At 42.5% G+C, this 21,311-nt stretch overlaps 1 protein-coding gene across 2 annotated transcripts; it reads right to left on the reverse strand.

The window, feature by feature from the left end:
- Positions 1 to 158: 158 nt before the first annotated feature.
- Positions 159 to 18,397, reverse strand: LOC309367933 (P2Y purinoceptor 8-like). 2 transcript variants are annotated; one of them, XM_081907678.1, is made up of 2 exons: positions 18,243 to 18,397; positions 159 to 2,661 (listed from the first exon to the last, which is right to left on the reverse strand). In XM_081907678.1, the coding sequence occupies exon 2, from the start codon at positions 2,592 to 2,594 to the stop codon at positions 1,518 to 1,520; it is 1,077 nt and encodes a 358-aa protein (XP_081763804.1). In that variant the 5' UTR covers positions 2,595 to 2,661; positions 18,243 to 18,397; the 3' UTR covers positions 159 to 1,517. The 2 variants fall into 2 exon arrangements, with proteins under 2 accessions (XP_081763804.1, XP_081763803.1); XM_081907677.1 differs by lacking the exon at positions 18,243 to 18,397 and adding an exon at positions 7,862 to 8,005.
- Between the last annotated feature and the right edge of the window lie 2,914 nt (positions 18,398 to 21,311).

Genomic DNA, 21,311 nt, shown 5'->3' on the forward strand with positions numbered 1-21,311 from the left:
TGCAATCCTACAATGTCTTGTCTACTCAGAAATAAGTCCGATTGAGCTCATGGGAGGTTACTTCCAGCAAAGCTTGGGTAAAGGAATACAGCCTATTTTTTTCTAAGCACTTCATGTAATTAAATGAATTCTGCTTATGAAATTGACATCATTCACCATTTTTTACCACAGTATATTGATTTTAATAGGAAAAACACACACCCAGAAAATCCCAACATTGTACTTTCAAAGAACTGAAAAACTTACAAAACATTCACCTTTAGTTAGGACTAGAATCTTATAAATGGCTTCAGCAACTTCTAAAATTAGCTACAGGGTTAAACTCAGCTCAGATTCACATTTTATACAACCATGAATTATACATTGGAGGGTCCTCACACTTCTGGTTTCTAGTTCTGCTTGTTGCACTTATCATCCAGAAGATTTCTGAAAAGATTGCAGCTGTGGAATGAGCCACACCTTTACTTATTCCATCAATGAAACACTTAATATGAAATCTCAAATCTCAGTTTAAAATCTCATGTAAGACTGCCTAGTGTGTCTTAATATTTTTGTTTACAGTGCCACCAAAGGTCAGTAGTGCTTGCACTCACTGACTTGTCTATGAAACAAGGAAATATACTTTATTGATCCCTCCATATTAAGCTTGAAAGTTCTGTTGACCAAATTGTCAACATTAAGTGGAAATTAAAATTGGAAATTAAAAACAATTACTCAAACTTAGAAGCAAGGCAGGAAATGATAAAAAAAAAGAATAATTCAAGAGACAATGGAACTTGTATTTGTACACATACAAAAGTGCAGCCATTGAATGTTTCATAGTTAAGTAAGTGGGTGAAGGTGTCACTGACCTTTGGCGTCACTTTCAAGCTTAATATTAAGATCTCCATAAAGTAGATTTCCTAGATACTATAGCCACAATATGTGAAAACAGAGAGGATTGAGTTGCAAATGGCTTGACTGCAATGAGCTGAAAAGAGATGTGAAAGTGGTGAATGTTAAACATTTATTTTCAGCCAGTAAGTGAATGCCTTTTTAGAATTGGTTCCTTAGGACAGAGCTCCACATTACAGCACATTTGGGCTGCCACAAAGGGCCGTAACCCTGTCTCAAACTCTACTCCAGTCCCTCATAATTTATATTACTTATCCCTTGCCATCATATCATAGTTTTTCCACCCTGGCCCCATATCACTAGGTGATGTTGAGGCAGGCACTGAAATGCATGGCACGATGACATTTATTCACATGATTAGCTTACTGCCTTTTAAGGGAGGTTTGGGGAGAACATAATATTTGGATGGATATTTAATAAATAATAAAAATAATGCCATTTGAGGGGAGCAGCACACTGTCTCTCCAGTAACACGTAGTTCTGCCTTTGGTGCGCCAGTCAAGGTGTTCATTGATATCTATACCTTCCAAAGACACCAGCAGTGGCTTCATTCAGTGACACCAGTGCTATGGTTTCATTTTACGGAGCAAAGATGGCACCCGCTTCCCATTTGAACCCCGGTGTCAAAACACACTTTCACTTCTTTGCAAACATGGTCTATGTTCCGCCACCCCTTCCGCGTGTCCGCTTGACATTGATCTTGACGTCGTCCTGGCAGAGAACATGCTTTCCCTTCTACTTTCCCAGCTTTCCGTCAGAGGTACCTTCTTGCCGATCACCTGCATGAATGTTTGATAGAACTCCTTGGATGCAAAGTAGTAAATGAATGGATCGATGCAGTTGTTGAGGCAGCTGAGGCACAAGGTGAGTTTGTAAATGTAGTAGTAGCCTTCCTGTTTGCGGAGGCGGCTGATGATGTGCACCAGCAGGACAAAGTTGTTGGGAGCAAAACAAATGATGAACACCAAGACGACTATGGTGGCCAAGTAGATAGATCGGTTCTTCTGCCCATTGCCATATTTCTTAGAGGCCTGGATCAGCTTCCGAATAATGCTAAAGTAACAGATTATGGTCACTATAAACGGGAGCAAGAAGAAGAAGAAGAAGGGCAGTAAAAGGAAAGCTGCCCATGCCCCAATACTAGGAAGCATTTTCCACTTAAGCACATCGAAGCATGTGATAATGTTCAGTTCTTTCACTTCGAAAGTCAGGTCTTCCGCTTCTAATGGCCATAGGGCTAACAGAACAAGAAACCACATTCCAAGGCAGCAGGCAATCGCGTATCTCTTTCTTCTCCATTTCTGGGACGTCATTGGTTTTACCACTCCCAAGTATCGCTCCAAACTGATGCAGGTCATAGTGATTATGGAGCAATACATGTTTGCGTAAAACATCACCGTGACGAAGCTACACGTGCGCCTGCCGAAAGTCCAGTTGTTCCCACTATAGTGATATATAATTTGGAAGGGGAAACAGGAAGCCAGCGCAAGATCGGTGATGCTAAGATTAATCATGAAGATGACCGAGGTGGTTCTGGGCTTGATGTGGAAGAAGAGTATCCAGAGGGAGAAAACGTTTCCAGGGATGCTGATGATTGCTGTCAGGGAGTACACAACTGGCAAGGCAACCATGATGACTTGGTTCTGGAGCATGTTAATGGTTGCGTTGTCCAGAGTTGAATTGGTACTATTTAAATGCATTTCGTATGATGGGCTTGTTGGCGCTTGAGGCTCTGCAGAATTCTGTCATGTGACTGAGGTCTGCAACCTAGGGTGGAGAAGAGATAAGTGAAAACAACATGTAGCAACGATTCACATCAACTTTCCAGCTTCCTTTATGGCTAAATCCATTTCCAGCTATATAAAATCACCACCACCACCAAGTTGCCCTTATATCTTACTATTATGCAATACTGTGATATCTTCAGATTGTTGAGTAAAAAATACTTACATGATTCTTATACCTGTCATAAGTAAAATGCAAAAGCAAGTTGTTCCTGCTATGAACATAATACAAACACAAGCAGTGCAAAAATGCAATATTGCATCAATAGGCACACCCTGAGATTATAGGTAGGTAGCACGGAGGGGCTGATCAGTGTATACTCAAAGGGTTGGATGCCATGAGCTGGCCTGTCCATTGCAGTGAATGGGAAAGATGTTTCGGGGGAGGTAGGACTCTCTCTGTGTATTTCAGTAGGAATTAAAACCCTCAAGAGATTGAAAGCTTTCACTTAATTATTTAAGACTTAATTAAGAATTCTCCTTTTGATGAGAAAATTCTGCATGCAGGGTACCACAGGTGAGAAGGCGCTCTCCCCAGGTACTGCCCACATCCCCTCAAACGATGGCAGAATGCCATGGCTCAGCCATGCCCAGATCTCAAAACCTGAGGTTTCATTCTGCAGATAAAGAGCAAGGAGTTCAGGGCCTCCCAGCAGAGCTTTGCACTGCCAGTGCCCTGAGGAGCCATCAGATCTCGGCGTCCCCAGGACTAGAGATCTCCACACTAGTTGTCTGGGTCCCTAGCCAACTCTCAGATACTTCCATTTGCTACCTCTTCCTTCCAAACAGCTCATGTGCAGCTAAGCAGGCACTTGGGTGTCTGCCTGTTCCGTCTACTTGTGCAGCCCTGGGGGAGGATGGGTGGGTCTGTCTGGATTGGAAGTCTCCTTTCCTCTCATTCTGAGCTGATTCACTGCTGAAGCAAGAGCAATATAGGGGCATTTGATGTGAGAGAGTTACTCAAATTCACAGGTCCCAAGTCTATGAGCGTGTTTAAAGGTAGTGTCAGACCAGAACCACCCCCCTCTTGTACCCTCATACCTAGATGGCTCAGTTTGGGGTGAGGATTTATTGTGGGTAGAGTAGACATTTTTAAAAGTTACTAAATCATTATTTTTAACCTATGGTTTGAATAAAACATCCAATTTAGGAAGCTGAGAAGTTCCACCATTTAGGAAGCTCAGACGTTTTGGCATACGTGGTCCCAAATCCTTAATGTTTCTCTGTTAAACCGGTCCAGTTTCAGTGGAACTAGAACCAACCAGGTTGACAAAGGTACATTTTCACCAACATTTGTAAAGAATTCGGGGCTGATCTGCCCGTAATGAAAGACTTGTTGGGTTCCCGGCAATTTACTATATTATTGTCACTACCACCACCACAGAATGACAGGACTGGAAAGGGTCCATCAGTTATGCAGACTTTGTTGTGGTTTCTTTGCATTGGTCAAGTGACAGATTGCTTCCTTTCTTCATGTAACCAATACTGAAGATGGCAGCGATTATAACCATACAACATTTATTGCCAAAACAGAGAGGTCAACCTCAGAGATTAAGCCAAAGATGTAAAAGGCAGAGATTTTCGCCCCATATATCTGACTTCACATGACATCTGTGTGTTGACAAATGCAAAGTAAATTAAACAGACCAAAAAATATCCTCACAGCTACTGATTAAGTAGTGAAATCTTCAAACCACAGTGCGGATCTTTTGATGAAAAGCATCATATCATTGTGCTACAACTTGAGTCATGCACAAGCGCATTTTATTAGAAAAGATTAAATGCTAAATATTAAACATTATATAGCTAATGGAGTGACCAGAACTGTCATTCAGGACTCAGGGTGTGAGCACACTGTTGATATTTACTGAGATACTATGCCATCATCGTACTGAAATTAAATGTATTGGCTTTTGAGCTTAGAAAGGAGACAACTAATTCAGTGCAACCTCTCCAAGACCTACTCAAGAGGAGGTGCACTAGCTTGCTGCTTGGAACAGGTCAAGGGATGCTTCTTTGATGCTGCTTGAAATAGCAGGCAGCTTTTTGCAAGAAGCAGGTAAATACCTGAACCTTCCACACCAGATGGCAGGCTGGAGAGCCTACACTAGTGGTGAAAAGTCGCTTCATCTTGCTGCTTCATTCTGCAAAGGAACACTGTAAAGTAAAGTAATGCAGAGGGGTGGGGCAAGCTTCCTGTACTGTTATCATACATAACTTTTAACAGTTGTATAGAAGGGAGGATTTGGAAGGTTCCTCTTTCTGCATCCCTCAAATGATAAGCAAGCTACACATGCCAACATTTAGGGCAGGGGTCACTAAGCTGCTGCCCATATAGATTTCACTGCTGCCCCTTGGCTCAAGGCTGTTTCTTTCTTTTTTAAAGTAAGTCTCTAGGTTTTCTAAAAAGAAAGTTATGTGGCAAAATGTGCAGGTACCTTCTAAGTGATTTCTGTGAAATGAGAGGGAGTGTGGTTTAGCCACCTTGTGTGTTTTCCCCTGGTACTGAGAAATGTTCTCTGTTGCTTTTATGCAGCAACAGTGTGTGTGTGTGTGTGTGTGTGTGTGTGTGTGTGTGTGTGTTATGTGAAATAGGGTGTGATCTCCTCCAGGTAGAGGGCCTTCTCGGTAGTGGCAGCCGCCCTATGGAACGCCCTCCCATCAGATGTCAAGGAAATAAACAACTGTCTGACTTTTAGAAGAAATCTGAAGGTAGCCCTGTCAAGGGAAGTTTTTAATGTTTGATGTTTTATCGTGTTTTTAATATTCTGTTGGGAAACACCCAGAGTGACTGGGGAAACCCAGTCAGATGCGTGGGGTATAAATAATAGAATTATTATTATTATTATTATTATTATTATTATTATTATTAGTCAGGACCAGCAGGACATAGCTGTCTTACAGGAGTGGCTACCTCTCTAGTTTTGTGTTATGCCACACACACCAGCTATTTTGTGACAGTGCCCCAGCACTTTCTCAAAATTCAGAATGTGCTCGCTGGTCCAGAAAGATAGGCAACCTCTGATTTAATGGCTCCAAAAGTGAGACCTTCCAGATTTCTCCTCTTCTATGCAAACATATTCAGAGTACAGGAGGCAGCTTGCTCTGTTGCAGATGCTCAATGTGAAATCACATGCCTCACAATGCCTCTCAGTCATCACAAGGCCCCTTCTGTGGAAATTATTCCCTCTTTGATGTGATGCTGCCTTCCCCACAACAAAGCTCAGAAGTGGGGTCCTAGGCATAGGCACCGCCCTGAACCAGGTGCTGAGACTTGCACCAGCTATTTCTGGTGTGCCATTCTAAGACATAACACACTGTGTGTTTTTGTCTCATATCTATTCGTGCTGCTTGAGAGAAACCAAATGAAGTATAGCACTTGCATGTGGGGAGGCGGGGGGAGAGAGATGTGAAAGGAAGCTTGGATGTGGTTTCCTCTGTTGGACCACGCCTTAACATATGACCCTGCTGCTGCCAGTTCTGCAAATACACCTGATTTGTATATCCGCTGCTCTTTCAGACAGTAATTGGCAATATGAAAATGGTAAGTCTAGGGTGGAATCTACACACATATAAAAACCATTCTGAAAATGCTTCTTTAAAAAAATGTTTTTAAAAATACATTGAATTTTTCATAAGGCTCACCATCGCCATGTATATTGCACTTACGGTAAAATACACTTAAAACATTTTATTTGCAGCTATATAGATGAGTCCTAGAACAGTTGTGGATTTATTTATCCAATTGCTTGCGCATTTAAAAAGGTCTGTGCCGAAGTACTTTTTCATCGAAATACGTTAATGTTTCAAAGATAGTTGACAACAAGATGTTGGCTTGTTGGTTTCACTGTTAAAAGTACTTTGACACATTCTTAGAAAAAAATGTGAAGAGATTCAAAACATTCATTTACAGGGGAAACATTTTGTTCTGTTATTTGCATGATTAATTCATTTTATTTATGAGAAACCATAATGTGTCTCTCAGAGAAAAACGGGGCAAAAGAAAACATCCAGATAGAAGGCTTTGGGTATATACAAGACGGAATCTCAGAATTGTAGCGTTGGAAGAGACCACGATGGTTATCTAGTTCAAACCCCTGCAATGCAGGAATCTTTAGATAGAACAGTGTTTTGCTTTTTAAAATAATAGTGCTTTGGATTTCGAAGCAAGGCATCTAAGTCCAAGACCTTGGAAGTAGCCTGTGGCTGTCAGAAAAAGAAGAAGCAGTCATAGGCCACCCATTACCCAAGAGTAAGCTATATCTATCACATTGCCCGACTGAAGTTGAATTCTGAAGACCAGAACTGGTGGCCAAAGACCTTTCCTTTTGTGCAATCCTTTGCTGGGTCCAACAGATGAATGAGTGAAGTAGCAATCAGGCAAGAAAGGGAAAGGATATGAGGGAGGAGAACTGCAGCTGAAATAATTGTCCTTCTCAAGATGGTCCTCATATACATAGACAGATGCATTTCACGATATTCATTACACACATCCATCCGTCATGCAGATTGCTTAAGAGAGATAGCTATGCCCTTTTTACAACAGCAACCAGTCCACCAATCACCACTGTCACCTCAATCTTATTTGCATGTTTAGCAACTAACTGCCCACTAAGGACAGGTGCAAAAGCTGTCATCCTTAATAGACCTGGAAGCAAAGAAGAAGAAGAAGAGTTTGGATTTGATATCCCGCTTTATCACTACCCGAAGGAATCTCAAATCAGCTAACATTCTTCTTTCCCTTCCTCCCCCACAACAAACACTCTGTGAGGTGAGTGAGGCTGAGAGACTTCAGAGAAGTGTGACTAGCCCAAGGTCACCCAGCAGCTGCATGTGGAGGAGTGGGGACGCGAACCCGGTTCACCAGACTACGAGTCTATCGCTCTTAACCACTACACCACAAAGGGCCAAGAATGAGTGCGGGCATAAAGATGCGAACATCTATTACCTGAGAAATAATTGGATGACAGTGCAGGGCTTTTGAAGAACAAGGATCTGTTCTCTTTAGTGGAATAGTACTGAAAGGGGAAAGGGAAGAAGGCAGCTGAAATAAGGGTGCTTATCAAGCCGCAGACAGAGGCAAGAATCCCAAGGGGATTTATGGGAAGTAAATGGGTCAAAGGAAAGAAAGAGGATCCAAAACAATTTTTTTGGAGGGGGGGAATCTGGGTCTGTGTACTCACCCATGTATTCAGCTGCAGTCCATCATGCTGGCCTCATTTCCATCCACATTCCCACCATTTGGTGGGCATCTCACTAGCACATGGCAGTACACTTAATGAAACATTTAGGCTAGCGCGACAGGAAATATTTCTACAGGGTCATGTGCATCACAAGATAAAGGGAGTGTTTTTGACTGCTGATGTTTTTGACTTCCTTTTTTCATAGATTATATCATGTGCAAACTGTCTGGTGCACAGTTTTAAAAACAAACTGAGAAACATCTGTCCAGGCATGCGAGACACTGATTGTTATTATTATTATTTACTCACACAGATTGAGGGCACAGAAATGGCTGCCATGGAAAGGGAGAGTCAGGTCAAGTCAACAACCAAAGTTCTCAAAGGAGAACTTACTATAGATGCAATAGATGCTGGGAGAGGGGGAGGCATGGGCATGCAGAATAAGAGGGAGAAGCGGCTTCAGAAATGGGGTTTGGGAGGTGAAGAGCGAGCTTAGTAGTTGCAAGCTTAGAGTGGGAAGAGAAATCTGTGGGACATTAATGGGGGCAGGGGGGTTGATGAGTGGAGCCAGCAGGGGTGAATCCCCTAGTTATTGTTATTGAATTATTGCATTTCTCTCCTGCCCATCCTCCCAAAGGGGTCCCAAGCAGCAAATGTTTTTGATGAAAGGTGCAAAAGAAGATTTGCATGAGCCTGGCTGTTTCTGAATGTGGTACACGAAAGGATGCAAAAGCAACAGGTGCCAAAGAGACAGCATGCACGTGCTGTTCAGGACTAAAATAACCTGGTCGTTGCACCAAATTGTCATCAAGAAAGTTCAGAAGCCATTTCACTGCAGAACCTCAAATAACTATGCAAATAACGCTTCTGGCAAACAACACACTTCTGGGAACACCGAATCAGCCGCTAAAAGCTACTGAGGACAAGGTGCACTCAGATTGGTGTGAATGAAGTTGCTCTGTTCTAGGATTCTGACTAAGGATATATGAATATGTCAATTTGAGTTTCTCACTCTGCCAATCTTAATTTCAGTTTCGCGCATTCCTGCACCGGCTTGCCATTTATTTATTTATTTTAACTAGTTAATGTGAAAATTCGTTGGCGTTTTAGTGCAAACATCTCACATTATGCACATTGTTTTGCAAGAAACTTCTCTAATATAATGTGCTTTATATATTGTTCACACAGATATATGTATTTTTGTGCATGTTATTTGATTGGCGAACTGCATCGCAAAGTTTGGAGAAGTGTGAATTTCAAAAGATAGCTGTGTTTCGGTTCACATATCGTTTTGGGAAGTGCATTATTAGTTAGGTTCATATTGAAATTCAAACTAAACCAAGTTTCTCGCCCATCCCTAGTTCTGACCCAATGCAAAAATTGTAGACTGAGATTGAGATGAGGCAAGGCTTTCAGAATTCAGTGGCATCCTGGACAGCTTCACGAAGGGTTCAGGCTGAAAACTCCATAAAATAGGGCTGGCCACTGTGGTGGCTCCCCATGGTTGTTGATTCAATTCCATAACCCCTGACTATTGCTGAGAATTCTTGGGTGGCCCTGTTCCTATCCCAGAGCTACAATTCTCAGAGTTCCCTGTGAAGAGAGATTGATTGCTAAACCACTCTGAGAATTATAGCTATGGGAGGGGGAAAACAAGCCTGCTCACAACTCTCAGCACCTTTAAGAAACTATGAGATAGCTCAGTCAGTAGAGCAGGAAACTCTTAATTTCAGGATCGTTGGTTTAAGCCCTGCATTGGGCAAAAGATTCCTGCCTTGCAGGGGGTTGGACTAGATGACCCTCGTGGTCCCTTCCAACTCTACAATTCTATGAATCTACACAGTTCCTAGAATGCTTTGGGGGAAGCCATGGCTGTTTAAAGTGGCATTGCAGGTCTTTAAATGTTGGTGTGAATGTGGCCTAGGATTGTTTTTTACTTGGCGACCGAATGCATGCACTTGCGTTCTGGTGTCTTTATTCGATCTGGCTACACCGTATTTTTCCGTGTATTGCACAAGGTTTTTTGACACAAAAATAATGTCAAAAAACTGGGGTCGTCCAATACACAGATAGTGGCATGGGGGCTGCTGCTGTGCACAGGGAGTGATGTGGGGGCACTGGCTACTGGCACGCAGCTTCTCCCGATGCTGCAGCAAGCAGGGAGCGATCTGGGGGCGCTGGCTGGCGGTGCGCAGCTTCCCCCGATGCCGCTGCGTGAGGGAAACACTCCCTTCCTGCGCGCAGGAAATGATCTAGGGAGTGTTTCCTGCCTGCAGCTGCGTGGGGGGAGAGGCTCAACAACTTGGGGCCATCTTCCCTCATTTTCTTAAAAGTGAGTTCCCCAAAATAGGGGAGGTCTTATACACGGGGTGTGTGTGTGTGGAAAAGTACGGTATATATTTACAAGCAAACTATTTCCATTGTAAAGGGGTTGGCAGGGTGGAGCGGAGAGGAAAACCATATAACCTACGCTGTCTACTGAAAAGTGGCAGACTTTTCCTTTAGCAAAAGTCATTTGTTGAAAACGGGACATTGTGGTCAGGCTTGGTGTTACCACATAGAAGGTAAAATGCTGCCAAATGCAGGGCGTGGAAATGCTTTTTGAGTGCATTTTGCATTTTAACCCTTTGTCAGAATTGGCATCACCACCCTACAGGCTTTGAGACTTCCTGTGGGTGAAAAGGCTAGAGGTACTTAGGCTGGACTTAGTGTAGCTCCATTTAAGGGAGTATTATATTATACAGGCAATGAAACAGGGCAACAGTATAGCAGAATCACTATGCTAACACTAGAGAAATGAAAAGGATTAGATCAGGATTAGACCCATCACTTGGAGGAAACCATAGTCACGTTTTGTTTGTGTTTTCTTCAGAACGTGTCCATAAGCACATACTCCGAGGAGACAGAAATAAGAACTGTGTTTGCTCCAGTGCTTCTTCCTAGAATTTTCTCTCTGTAATGCCGTGATCTAGTTTTCTATGTCCCTTTCGCTTCTTGTATATACATTGATCCATATACAAAAAAATGGGGGGGGGGGTCAGACCCTCCAAGTGCCCCTGTTTTCCAGGGACAGTTCCAGATTTACAGAAGCTGTCCCGGTTTCTGATTTGATCCCTAAATGTCCCGCTTTTCCTTAGTATGTCTATTTTCATCAAAGAAATGTTGGAGGGCATGGAGTTAACCAGCCAATATGTCAACTGAAGGTAGCCCTGTATAGGGAAGGTTTTTAAAAATGTTTTATTATGTTTTTATATATGTTGGAAGCTGCCCAGAACAGATGAACAGATGAATGAATGTAATGCTGGGGAATGAGATGCTTGGAGGACTGGCTGGGAAACAGGCCAAATTAGATTCTAGCCTGATGGATCTGGAATTTCAGTGGCAATAAATCAAACAGACTAAGGACTTTTCCAGCCCGATCCCTATGTATACAAAGAGCTTGTGCCCCTTGTGAAAGAGCCTGCACTCTACAGCCTTGCAGTGAGGCAGGCCACAGACTATGGACTCATCTACACAACTGCAAATAAAACATTTTAAATGTGTTGTAAAGTGGAATATACAAATGCGACACTGGATGGGACAATGCAAAATTCAATGCATTCAAAATGCAAAATTCAAAATGCAAAATTCAATGCATTTTTCAAAATGGTTTTTTAAAAGCATTTTCACAGTGTTTTTATATGTGTGTGTAGATTCTACCTAACTCTATGATGCGCAGGAGGGCCTCCCTTTCCTGGTAATGGCGAGAATATTCCACTGTGCCAAGCTGAGGGATAGTGGAGTAGGGGCTTCACATACTTCTTTGTGGGCCACTCTCTGTAAGTAAAATGAAGCAGATAAACAGCTTCTTCCCTCAACCATTTCTCTGTTCAAAATCAACCTCAACCCTCCCTCCCTTCCTTCCTTCCTTCCTTCCTTCCTTCCTTCCTTCCTTCCTTGAATCAAGGCTCTGAACAAAATGAAGGTAAATAGCTCCTGCATTACTGAAAGTTTTCATCCAGGGGCAGCAATTACTCCTGGTTAGCCAATATGACTACGTATATAACTATATTGCAAAAGAAAGAATGCTAGCGGGAATGAGTGAGCCAACAACCATCTTTCTGGCAACATTATTATTGAGAAATTTCCATACCCCACTTCCTAATTGCCCGAAAAATATACAATAGACAAACACACAGAGAGATCATGCTTAAATGTCAACTACATTGAAAGCAGTCCTCCCCCCAAAAAAATCCTGGACTGTAGTTAACCCCTAAGAGAGCTACAATTCCCAGCTCCCTTAACAAACTACAGTTCCCAGGAGAAGCCATGTGCTTTAAATGTGTTGTATGTACACAACCTCAAAAATCCTCTCCTTTGATTGCCATCAGAGAAGAAAGATAAGGTCACTTCCAGACTTACTGTTTATGAGCAATTATCCAGATTTTCTTTTTTTAGACAAACGTTTGTGGGGAGAGATTAAATACCACAGTAAAGGTAAAGGTAAAGGTACCCCTGCCCGTACGGGCCAGTCTTGCCAGACTCTGGGGTTGTGCGCCCATCTCACTCAAGAGGCCAGGGGCCAGCGCTGTCCGAAGACACTTCCGGGTCACGTGGCCAGCATGACATCGCTGCTCGGGCGAGCCAGAGTTGCACACGGAAACGCTGTTTACCTTCCCGCTAGAAAGCGGTCCCTATTTATCTACTTGCACCCGAGGGCGCTTTCGAACTGCTAGGTTGGCAGGCGCTGGGACCGAGCAACGGGAGCGCACCCCGCCGCGGGGATTCGAACCGCCGACCTTTCGATCGGCAAGCCCTAGGCGCTGAGGTTTTACCCACAGCGCCACCCGCGTCCAAAATACCACAGACATTCATTCTAATTGATTTGCAAGGAGGCTATACGATATTTCATCAAGCATAGCCAGTACGTTTTCCTGTCACTTTCTTTACTGCAAAAAGGTCGCAGTGTGAGGAGCAAGAGACCAAATCAACTTTCATTGCGGAACCAGAATGTACCGGCACGTTTCTGGATCCCACCCCAAAATAGCGATGATCTGGAGTCAAGTGTTCTAAAAATAAAAACCTTCAATTCTGGTGCATATATAGCAGCTGCCACAGAACGCCCATCTTTGCAGCCTGTGGCATTTGCCTTTGTGCAGTGGACAATGGCTGATTTTCTCCGCGGCACTGTAAGACCTCACCTTTGAGGCCCAGAGCCATCATGCAGAGGATCGCCTGATCTGCTGGTGGCAGCTCTGCACACAAACAACTTGCCACGTGGGAGCCGTCACCTTGCAGAGTGATTTGAAAACAGTGTGGCAGTTGCGCGGGCGCTGCTCTCTCTTGAATGCTGGGGTGTGTTGTAAAGCTGTGAAGCAGAAGCCATGAGCAATGAGGAAGTGGTTGCAATGATTTGTATCAAAGTGCAGCACACACTGGAGGGTGCACGGCTAAAACCTGTATACAAACTGGAGTGGAAACTTGAAAGTAACCTTTAAACCCTGTTTTGCTAACAAACGGATACGCTCAATGAATATGGCTGTAAACTAAAGAGAGAGAGTCCCTTATCAGAGTCCCTACTCAGAGTAGACCCATTGAAATTAGTGAACTTAAGTACACATATTTCAGTGGGTCTGCTCTGAGTATTAATTAGTTGGCTGTTACCTGATACATTTCAACTCAGAGGCATATGTAGTGCCGGATTTACGTGTAAGCTAAACAAGCTACTGCTTAGGGCCCCACTCTCTTGGGGGCCCCAAAAAAATTTAAGAGGAAAAAACCTGGATGTACATTTCCAAAATATAAGATAAAAAACAAATAAAATAAAAACTGCATACAGCAACAGTGTTTTGTTTTGTGCTGTGTCGGCTCCTATGATGTATAGGCCCCGCCTGCTAGCCTGCTCCTTGAAATATTTGCTCATTTCTCTATATAGGGTGCCTACATTCTGCATGGACTGGTTGCATGGCAACATGTGCAAATGGCTTTAGATACCTATTATGGACCTATTAGCTCCATAAATTACCATATAGCATATATTCAACACAAAAAACAGCGACAATTTGTTGTTGACAAAGGACAGCTGGACATATAAAGGGCCCAATTACCTTCAGTAGCTTAGGGCCTCATCAAATCTAAATCCGGCCCTGCAATTTTGTTGAATGGGGATTATCTGGATTGAGCTTCGGTTTATTGGCTCTCATCCAGTTCATGACTAGGCAATACAATGGTCCAGAACATCCACTGCCACACCTGCGGATGTAAAGGAAAAGTAGAGCTGTGTATCATCAGCTTACACAGCTGGCAACATGCTCCAAAACTCTGGATAACTGCCCCAGAACGATAAATCAGCTACCTCAGAAGGATAAATCAAGGCTGTAATTAAGTACAGAATGGGTGGATATCTATTTAGCCTTTTTATCTCAAGTGGAAATTCTGAGGCTGGTCTTGGATTGGGGCAGTAAACTCCAGGGGTTCAAAAGTGACCCTCAGAACTCTGTCCCCTCAGAACTCTGTAGACTACTCTTCTCACTGTCTACGCTCCCCACCTTCCTCAGGTGCCTTTACTTGTGTCATTGAACTATCATAATGCCTCTTGCTTGCCTGGTTGGAAGATGGAGAGATGCATGGTGTGGGTGGGATACCTCTGATTTTGGCATGGGCAGAATGCAGCCTACTGTACAAAGATAAGAACCACATCTATAGCTGTGGCCTCCACTGCTTCTGCCTCTAGTCCCACCTTTTACCGGTAGGCAGTCCCTAGAAGGTTGTCTGTAAGGGCTGAAAAGGGTTCCCCACCCATGCAAGACCAAGCCTTTAACTCAGGCTTCCTCAACCTTGGTCCTCCAGATGTTTTTGGCCTACAACTCCCATGGTCCCTAGCTAGCAGGACCAGTGGTCAGGGATGATGGGAATTGTAGTCTCGAAACATCTGGAGGGCTGAGGTTGAGGAAGCCTGCTTTAACTTGAACCAAATAAGCTTTTCAAATTCATTAGTGTTTCCATAAAGGGTATGGAAAGGTAATTTCCATTTAAACCTTACAATTTGGCAATATGGAGTGTCAGGCAGTTTGTAGATTGCATGCAAAGAATCCTTGTCTGTGGACTTCTAAATGTTATCTCTTTAATCTTTGGTGATCTCTAACACCCTTGAATGCTGAAGGCTGTGCTAGCAGTTGAGATCTGTGAACTAATGGGTAGTTTCTAGATCTTGCTCATGGCAACGAGCAACTTCAGTGGGTGGGGTAGAGCCTGAAGTAACATGTGAATTAGCTCCGAAGTGACCACTTCCAACACAACAAGGGGCAGTTAAGTCTGAAAACACCTTTTTTGCCACATGCACTTTGCAACAAGGACAAGATAGGACGAAGGCTTTGGGTCACTTGTCCTGCACCCATAAATGAGTTAATACTTCTGAAAAAGTGGGTGGGGCTATCCTTAGCGTGGTGATCATTCTTACTACTGGGTGATATAGACCTTAGTTAGTGGAGTGTTCCCTTCATATACACAAATATTGCTGGATGCATTGATGATACAGGAAAACCGTTCCTGTAGAATACTTCTGTTGCAGTTTGCACAGTCATAACTAACATTCTTACCCTTGCTGCCCACTCGAATAAACCCCTCTCTTGCCACTTATTGTGAAAGACAGTCACATGATTAGATCGACATGCATGGCTCCTGAAGCACATAGAATACCATGCTGCAGCAGGGCTGCCGCTGCCTTTTCTCTCACATTTCAAGTCAAATCTATCAAATTTGCCCTGACTGAACCTCAGCCATCCTTCAAAATCCACACTGATTTACCAAAATCTATATATTCAGGGGAAATGTGCATAAAAATGAAGAAATCAGTGAAAATTACATAGAACGGTGCATTATATCAGGAGAAATGGCTTGCAGAAATCTATACATTCATCAAAACTGCATACAAAATTGTCTTTATTGGGAGAAATAGACACTAAAATGCTGAGCTTTTGAAAAAAATGCCAAGAACTATGGAGAACTGAATTTCATATTGGAAAAATGAGAAACCAAGAGAACAAAAATGATACTAGTTGCAGTATAAGGCAATCAGACTGTGTATGGTGTAGCACAAATATATTACCTGCATTGTTCTTCACATCTGTATTGCTCCTGTGTGTACCATAGTAGGCTTGCATGCACAGAAGGAATGTGCAATATTCACACCTATATACCAGTGAATATTGCAGGAGATTTATTGGTGGGGATATCCTCACTACAGGAAGGTCGTCACACGATTCCTGGTGAACGAAGTATTCTCTTCTTTTGAATCCACTTGTGTGAACTGATGGTGCAAACATGGTCTCAGACTATACTCATGATCTTTCCCCTGGGTGACTACTCCAACTTCAGCTGCCTGGAAGTTTATTCTGATTACTGGTATGTGGTTTCCTACAGCTGTACTTTGCTTATCCAAACCCAAACTTTCCTTTTTTTCATTCATGAAACTATGTATATGGTAAATCACAGTCTTCCCACAAAATGCATTGCACCTGGTGCTTTTGTGTTTTGCAAGAATATACCAGCCAACGTTATAATGAGGGTAGGGGATGGCGGCAACACTAAAATGCTATTTGAGGTCCTCTACAAATAAATTGCAGGAGATGGCAAAGATATTTACACCATACTCAAGTACTGCAAGTATTTGTTTCGTAGTGAAACCCCAAAAGTAACTATGTACTAATACAGAGGTTTTCATCCTTTTTGGGTCCATGGCTGCCTTGACCAACTACATTCTTTCTGCAGCTGTGGAGCCCAGGAGCCCAGTTATGTTATGTTATGCAGAGCTGACAGCCCCTCACCCCTTTTCAACCACCCTCCCTTGTGGAGTGTTCCCTCAGCCTCTCCTCTCCTCTCCTTGGGAGTCCTCTGGACAGTGACAGCTGCTGCCCCTGGTCTCTGAGCTGACCCACCCCACCCCAAAGAGAGGTGCCTCTTCAAACTGCCCCACAGGGGTAGGAGAAGCACCCCCTGACCAGCTCCAGAGGCTGGAGGTTTGGAGAAAGAAAGAAAGAAAGAAAGAAAGAAAGAAAGAAAGAAAGAAAGAAAGAAAGAAAGAAAACCACTGTGCAACCTATAACAGACTTCCTCAACCTTGGCCCTCCAGATGAGACTACAATTCCCACCATCCCTGACCACTGGTCCTGCTAGCTAGGGATCATGGGAGTTGTAAGTCAAAAACATCTGGAGGGCCGAGGTTGAGGAAGCCTGATCTATAAGATATACATATATGTGCAGCATATATATATAATGTGCATCAAGGATGTGCCTAAACACCAGTCAGTATGCACATGTACCAGATATAGCAGAGTAGGTATACATATATCATGAGAAGTCAATTAAAAACTATTGCATGTATCCAACTAGCCGAAGAGTACATGGGTTTAATCTTGTCAGATTTCTATCTCATCATTACTTAAAGAAGCCTATTTTACCTGCATAACAACACAATATGGTTGGTTAGCTTGAACGACTGGCCCCAAATCGACCAGTGAGCTTCATGCCTGAGTGTAGGGTGCCAGGTCTCCCTAACTCCAACCACTACGTACAGAATGGATTAAAGAACTAATAATAAAAACAACATTAAAGGCAGATAAGCAGATTGGCTTATTCCAAAATGGTACACAGATGGTGAAGTGGACTTAGAGGAGCACTAAAAACCGTAAAAACTTTCCTGTACCCGAAATTTTCCATAGGTTAGCAATTGGCAATTATTTTACAATTAAGAGGATAGACCGGAGTTGTCTGTAAAAGCCACTTTCGACAAACTGTTTTAGCCTATGTAAGAGACAATAAGCAAAGTTTGCTTTTATGCACTGTGATTTTAAAAATTGCGGTTGAATTCTGCAAGCAGCCAAGTTCTGCTTTCCTGGTGATTAAAAGACTGAAAATGTTGCTTTCCTGATAAAGATACATACTAATAATTCTTAAAGGGGTTGTGCGAAATGATTGTCTCCCACACTCTTTCCCCGCTAGAACAGCAGTTTCAAAATTGCTACAAATCATTACTTCATTTGTTTGCCTGTCTCAAGTACAGAAAGGTTTATTAAATCATTTGTGTTTTAAATGCAATACAACTTTGCTTTAAAATAGTCAGCTTATACACAACTAATTTAATTTAAAAAGCAGTTCCTAATTTAATCTTAATAATACTTGTGGCTGTTTAATAACACAGTTCCTTTCCCTGAGTTAGTTGTTGATTGCGAGCTGTTATGCAAGTTGCTTTGATAGCAATGTGCAATTGGTTAAGCCATCAGTGATGGTCTTATCGGTAGACATGACATAATTCACTGCAAGAAAACTTAGGATCAAACAAGGGACATGAAAAATCACACGTATCTCATAGAATGTAGGTTTTAGATGACAAAGTAGCACTTACCTGCTTTGGTGTGTAGTTCATAGCATGCAAGAGCCACATGTGATGGGATGGGAAGTAAGTGAGAAGATGTTGTTTTGGCAGCACCCCGCAGCTCAGGAAATGACCATACATACATATATATTTTGCAACGGTTAACTGTTTCCTCACTTGTGTGCTGATCACAGATAACTCATGAGACCCCAGTCTGCTAGCTAGTTATCAAACAGGACCTCTCCTTCTCATCCATAAATGTCAAACTTTCTTTTATTAAAGTGGATTGGAATGTTTGGTACCATTTCAAATTATGAAGCAGGAAGATGTTGGGCAAATTAATCTTCAGATGGGTGTGTCTGTTTATCTGATCTAACAGCTGCCATTTAGTGGTGTATTACATCAGTAAATAAAAGGTAAAAGGTAAAGGATCCCTGGATGGTTAAGTCCAGTCAAAGGCAACTATGGGGTTGCGGCGCTCATCTTGCTTTCAGGCCGAGGGAGCTGGCATTTGTCTACAGACAGCTTTCTGGGTCATCTGGCCAGCAGGACTAAACCGCTACTGGTGCAACAGAGCACCAAAACGGAAACCAGAGCACATGGAAACGTCGTTTACCTTTCCACCTTTCCACCTATTTATCTACTTGCACTGGTATACTTTCAAACTGCTAGGTTGGTAGGAGCTGGGACAGGGGAATGGGAGCTCACCCCATCTTGGGAATTCAAACTATTGACCTTCTGACTGGCAAGCCCAAGAGGCTAAGTGGTTTAGACCACAGCGCCACCTGCGTCCCTATCTAGCTCAGCATCCTGTTCTCACTGCGGCAGACCAGATGCCTGTGGGAAACCAGCAAGCAGGATGGGAGCACAAGCGCTCTCTCCCTTCCTATGGTTTCCAGCAACTGGCTTTCAGAAGCATATGGCTTCTAAACTATAGAGACAGAGCATATCATGGCTAGTAGCCATTGATAGACTTATGCTCTGTGAATTCATCTAACTATCTTTTGAATTCATTCTAGTTGGTGGCCATCACTGCTTTCCGAGAAAGCAGGTTCCATAATTTAATTATGTACTGCATTAAATGCTTTCTGTTATCTGTCCTGAATCTTCCAGCATTAACCTTTATTAGATATCCACAAGTTGCATTTAAGTGTATCACTAGAAACACCTTTCAGACATGCATTTGAATTCCCTTTGAATTTGTTGTAGAATGAGCACCAAAAGCTATCTGGGCTGGGAGCCCTGTTGATTGTCTATTTATTTATGGAAGTTTTGACCTCTGCTGAAATAGGTTTGTTCAATATTCTTCCTTAATCATCAGTGATAGGCTATAATTTACGGATAGCTAGTTTTGTATGCTTTCTTCATTAAGTTTCAAGGAACTATTTAATTTAGAATACTATTTGGTAAAGGTTTCATTAATTACTGACTGTCAGTAAATACTCCACCTTTCTGTTTTTTTATAGAGAGAGGAAAATGTGCATACAGTGGTACCTCTGGTTACGAACTAAATTCATTCTGCAGGTCCATTCTTAACCTGAAACCATTCTTAACCTGAGGTACCATTTTAGCTACTGGGGCCTCCCGCCGCCACCCTGCCCCTGCCGCGTGATTTCTGTTCTCATCCTGAGGTAAAGTTCTGTTCTTAATCTGAGGTACTACTTCCGGGTTAGCGGAGTCTATAACCCGAAGTGTTTGTAACCTGAGGTGTTTGTAACCCGAGGTACTACTGCATTTTTTCTTCTTCATATCAGTTAAGGGGTTTGAGTTTCATTTCCCAGCCTGATAAAATCATTGATTAAAAAAGTTTAAAGATTTTGTAGCTGAGTTTTTCAGGCTTCACATTCTTTCATTAGACTGAGTAATAATTGCCTATACGCTTTACTTGAAGCTGTGGTGTTTTGTTTAATTTCCAAAATTGAGATGTAATGTAAAAGCTGTTATTTGATTAGAATGATTATCCTATTAATTTTTCTTTTTACAGCTATGCACACCCTTGGTTTGTGGCCTTCATAGCATCCCCTACAATAGCTAAATTTGGATTTGAGCCTAAATAAAATGGAATATATTCCATTATCAATTTCTCAATACGTTCCATGGAGCTTTTCCTGTTAAATAAATTTGAGTCTCATCTCCAAACCTATTGGACAGATGAGTCATAGTTAAGTTGCAGCGTAGCCCATAGAGATGAATGGTCTGACATAGTGTTAGGAAAAATTTAGCATCCTATAGCTGCACCTCTATGGGGCCAGAATCCAGCACATACCGTACTTTTCCGTGTATAAGACTAGGTTTTTTTAATTAAAAAATTGTGTTCAGAATTGTGGGTCATCTTATATGCGGATACAAGCTTCCCCCGTTTTCTCAATTTGGAGTCCCCCAAAATAGGGGGTGTCTTATACATGAGGGCATGTTATACACGGAAAAATATGGTAATTCAATTGTAAGAATGAATAGGACCTGGAGATAAATAGTTGTAGTCCCTGACTCCCTGGGTGCACCCACCAACAGGAATCCACCAGGCGATAGTGCAGTAACAAAAGATGGAATCGCATTTCGAATGTGTTAAAAATAAAAGAGAATTGCTTTGCTTTGACCATACTGTATAAGTGTCCATCATTCAATTCACAAAAATATATCCTCCCTTCTTGTTTTGTCCAAAATAATGATGACGGCTCTAAAATTGAATTTTCCAGCTTCTGTGAAAAGGTTATTGAAGCATGGATGTTTAGGAAGCCTAGCGTTACTATCCATGTGATGTGTTTCCTGGAGAATTATAATTGATGGTGTTGTCTTGTTCTGTAAGGTAAGGAGGGCAGTTTCCATTTGTCCCTTCTTGCTTTAGGCTCCTGCAGGTCTCCCATGTTAAATTCATCTTCCTCCCAGGGGACCTTCAATTTCAGTAGTGTTAAGACAGGTTCCACTTCCCCTTTTCTGGTGCCTTTGTGTGGCATGCCATCAATCTCCGCGATGGGAGCAAATGGAAATCCCCATTTATATGTGATCCCTGCCTCCCTGAGTTGTTCTGTAGCTGCTTTAAGGGGCCATGGTGAAAGGGAAAGGGGGTTAATAAGGCTGGAGAGAAGATAGAGCTCCAGT

This window comes from Podarcis melisellensis (genome assembly GCF_964234715.1).
Source record: "Podarcis melisellensis genome assembly, chromosome: 4".
NCBI lineage: Eukaryota > Metazoa > Chordata > Lepidosauria > Squamata > Lacertidae > Podarcis > Podarcis melisellensis.

Bases quoted from the DNA above. Each gene is read 5' to 3' on its own strand.
- LOC309367933 (XM_081907678.1), bottom strand. From the start codon at position 2,594: ATGCATTTAAATAGTACCAATTCAACTCTGGACAACGCAACCATTAAC.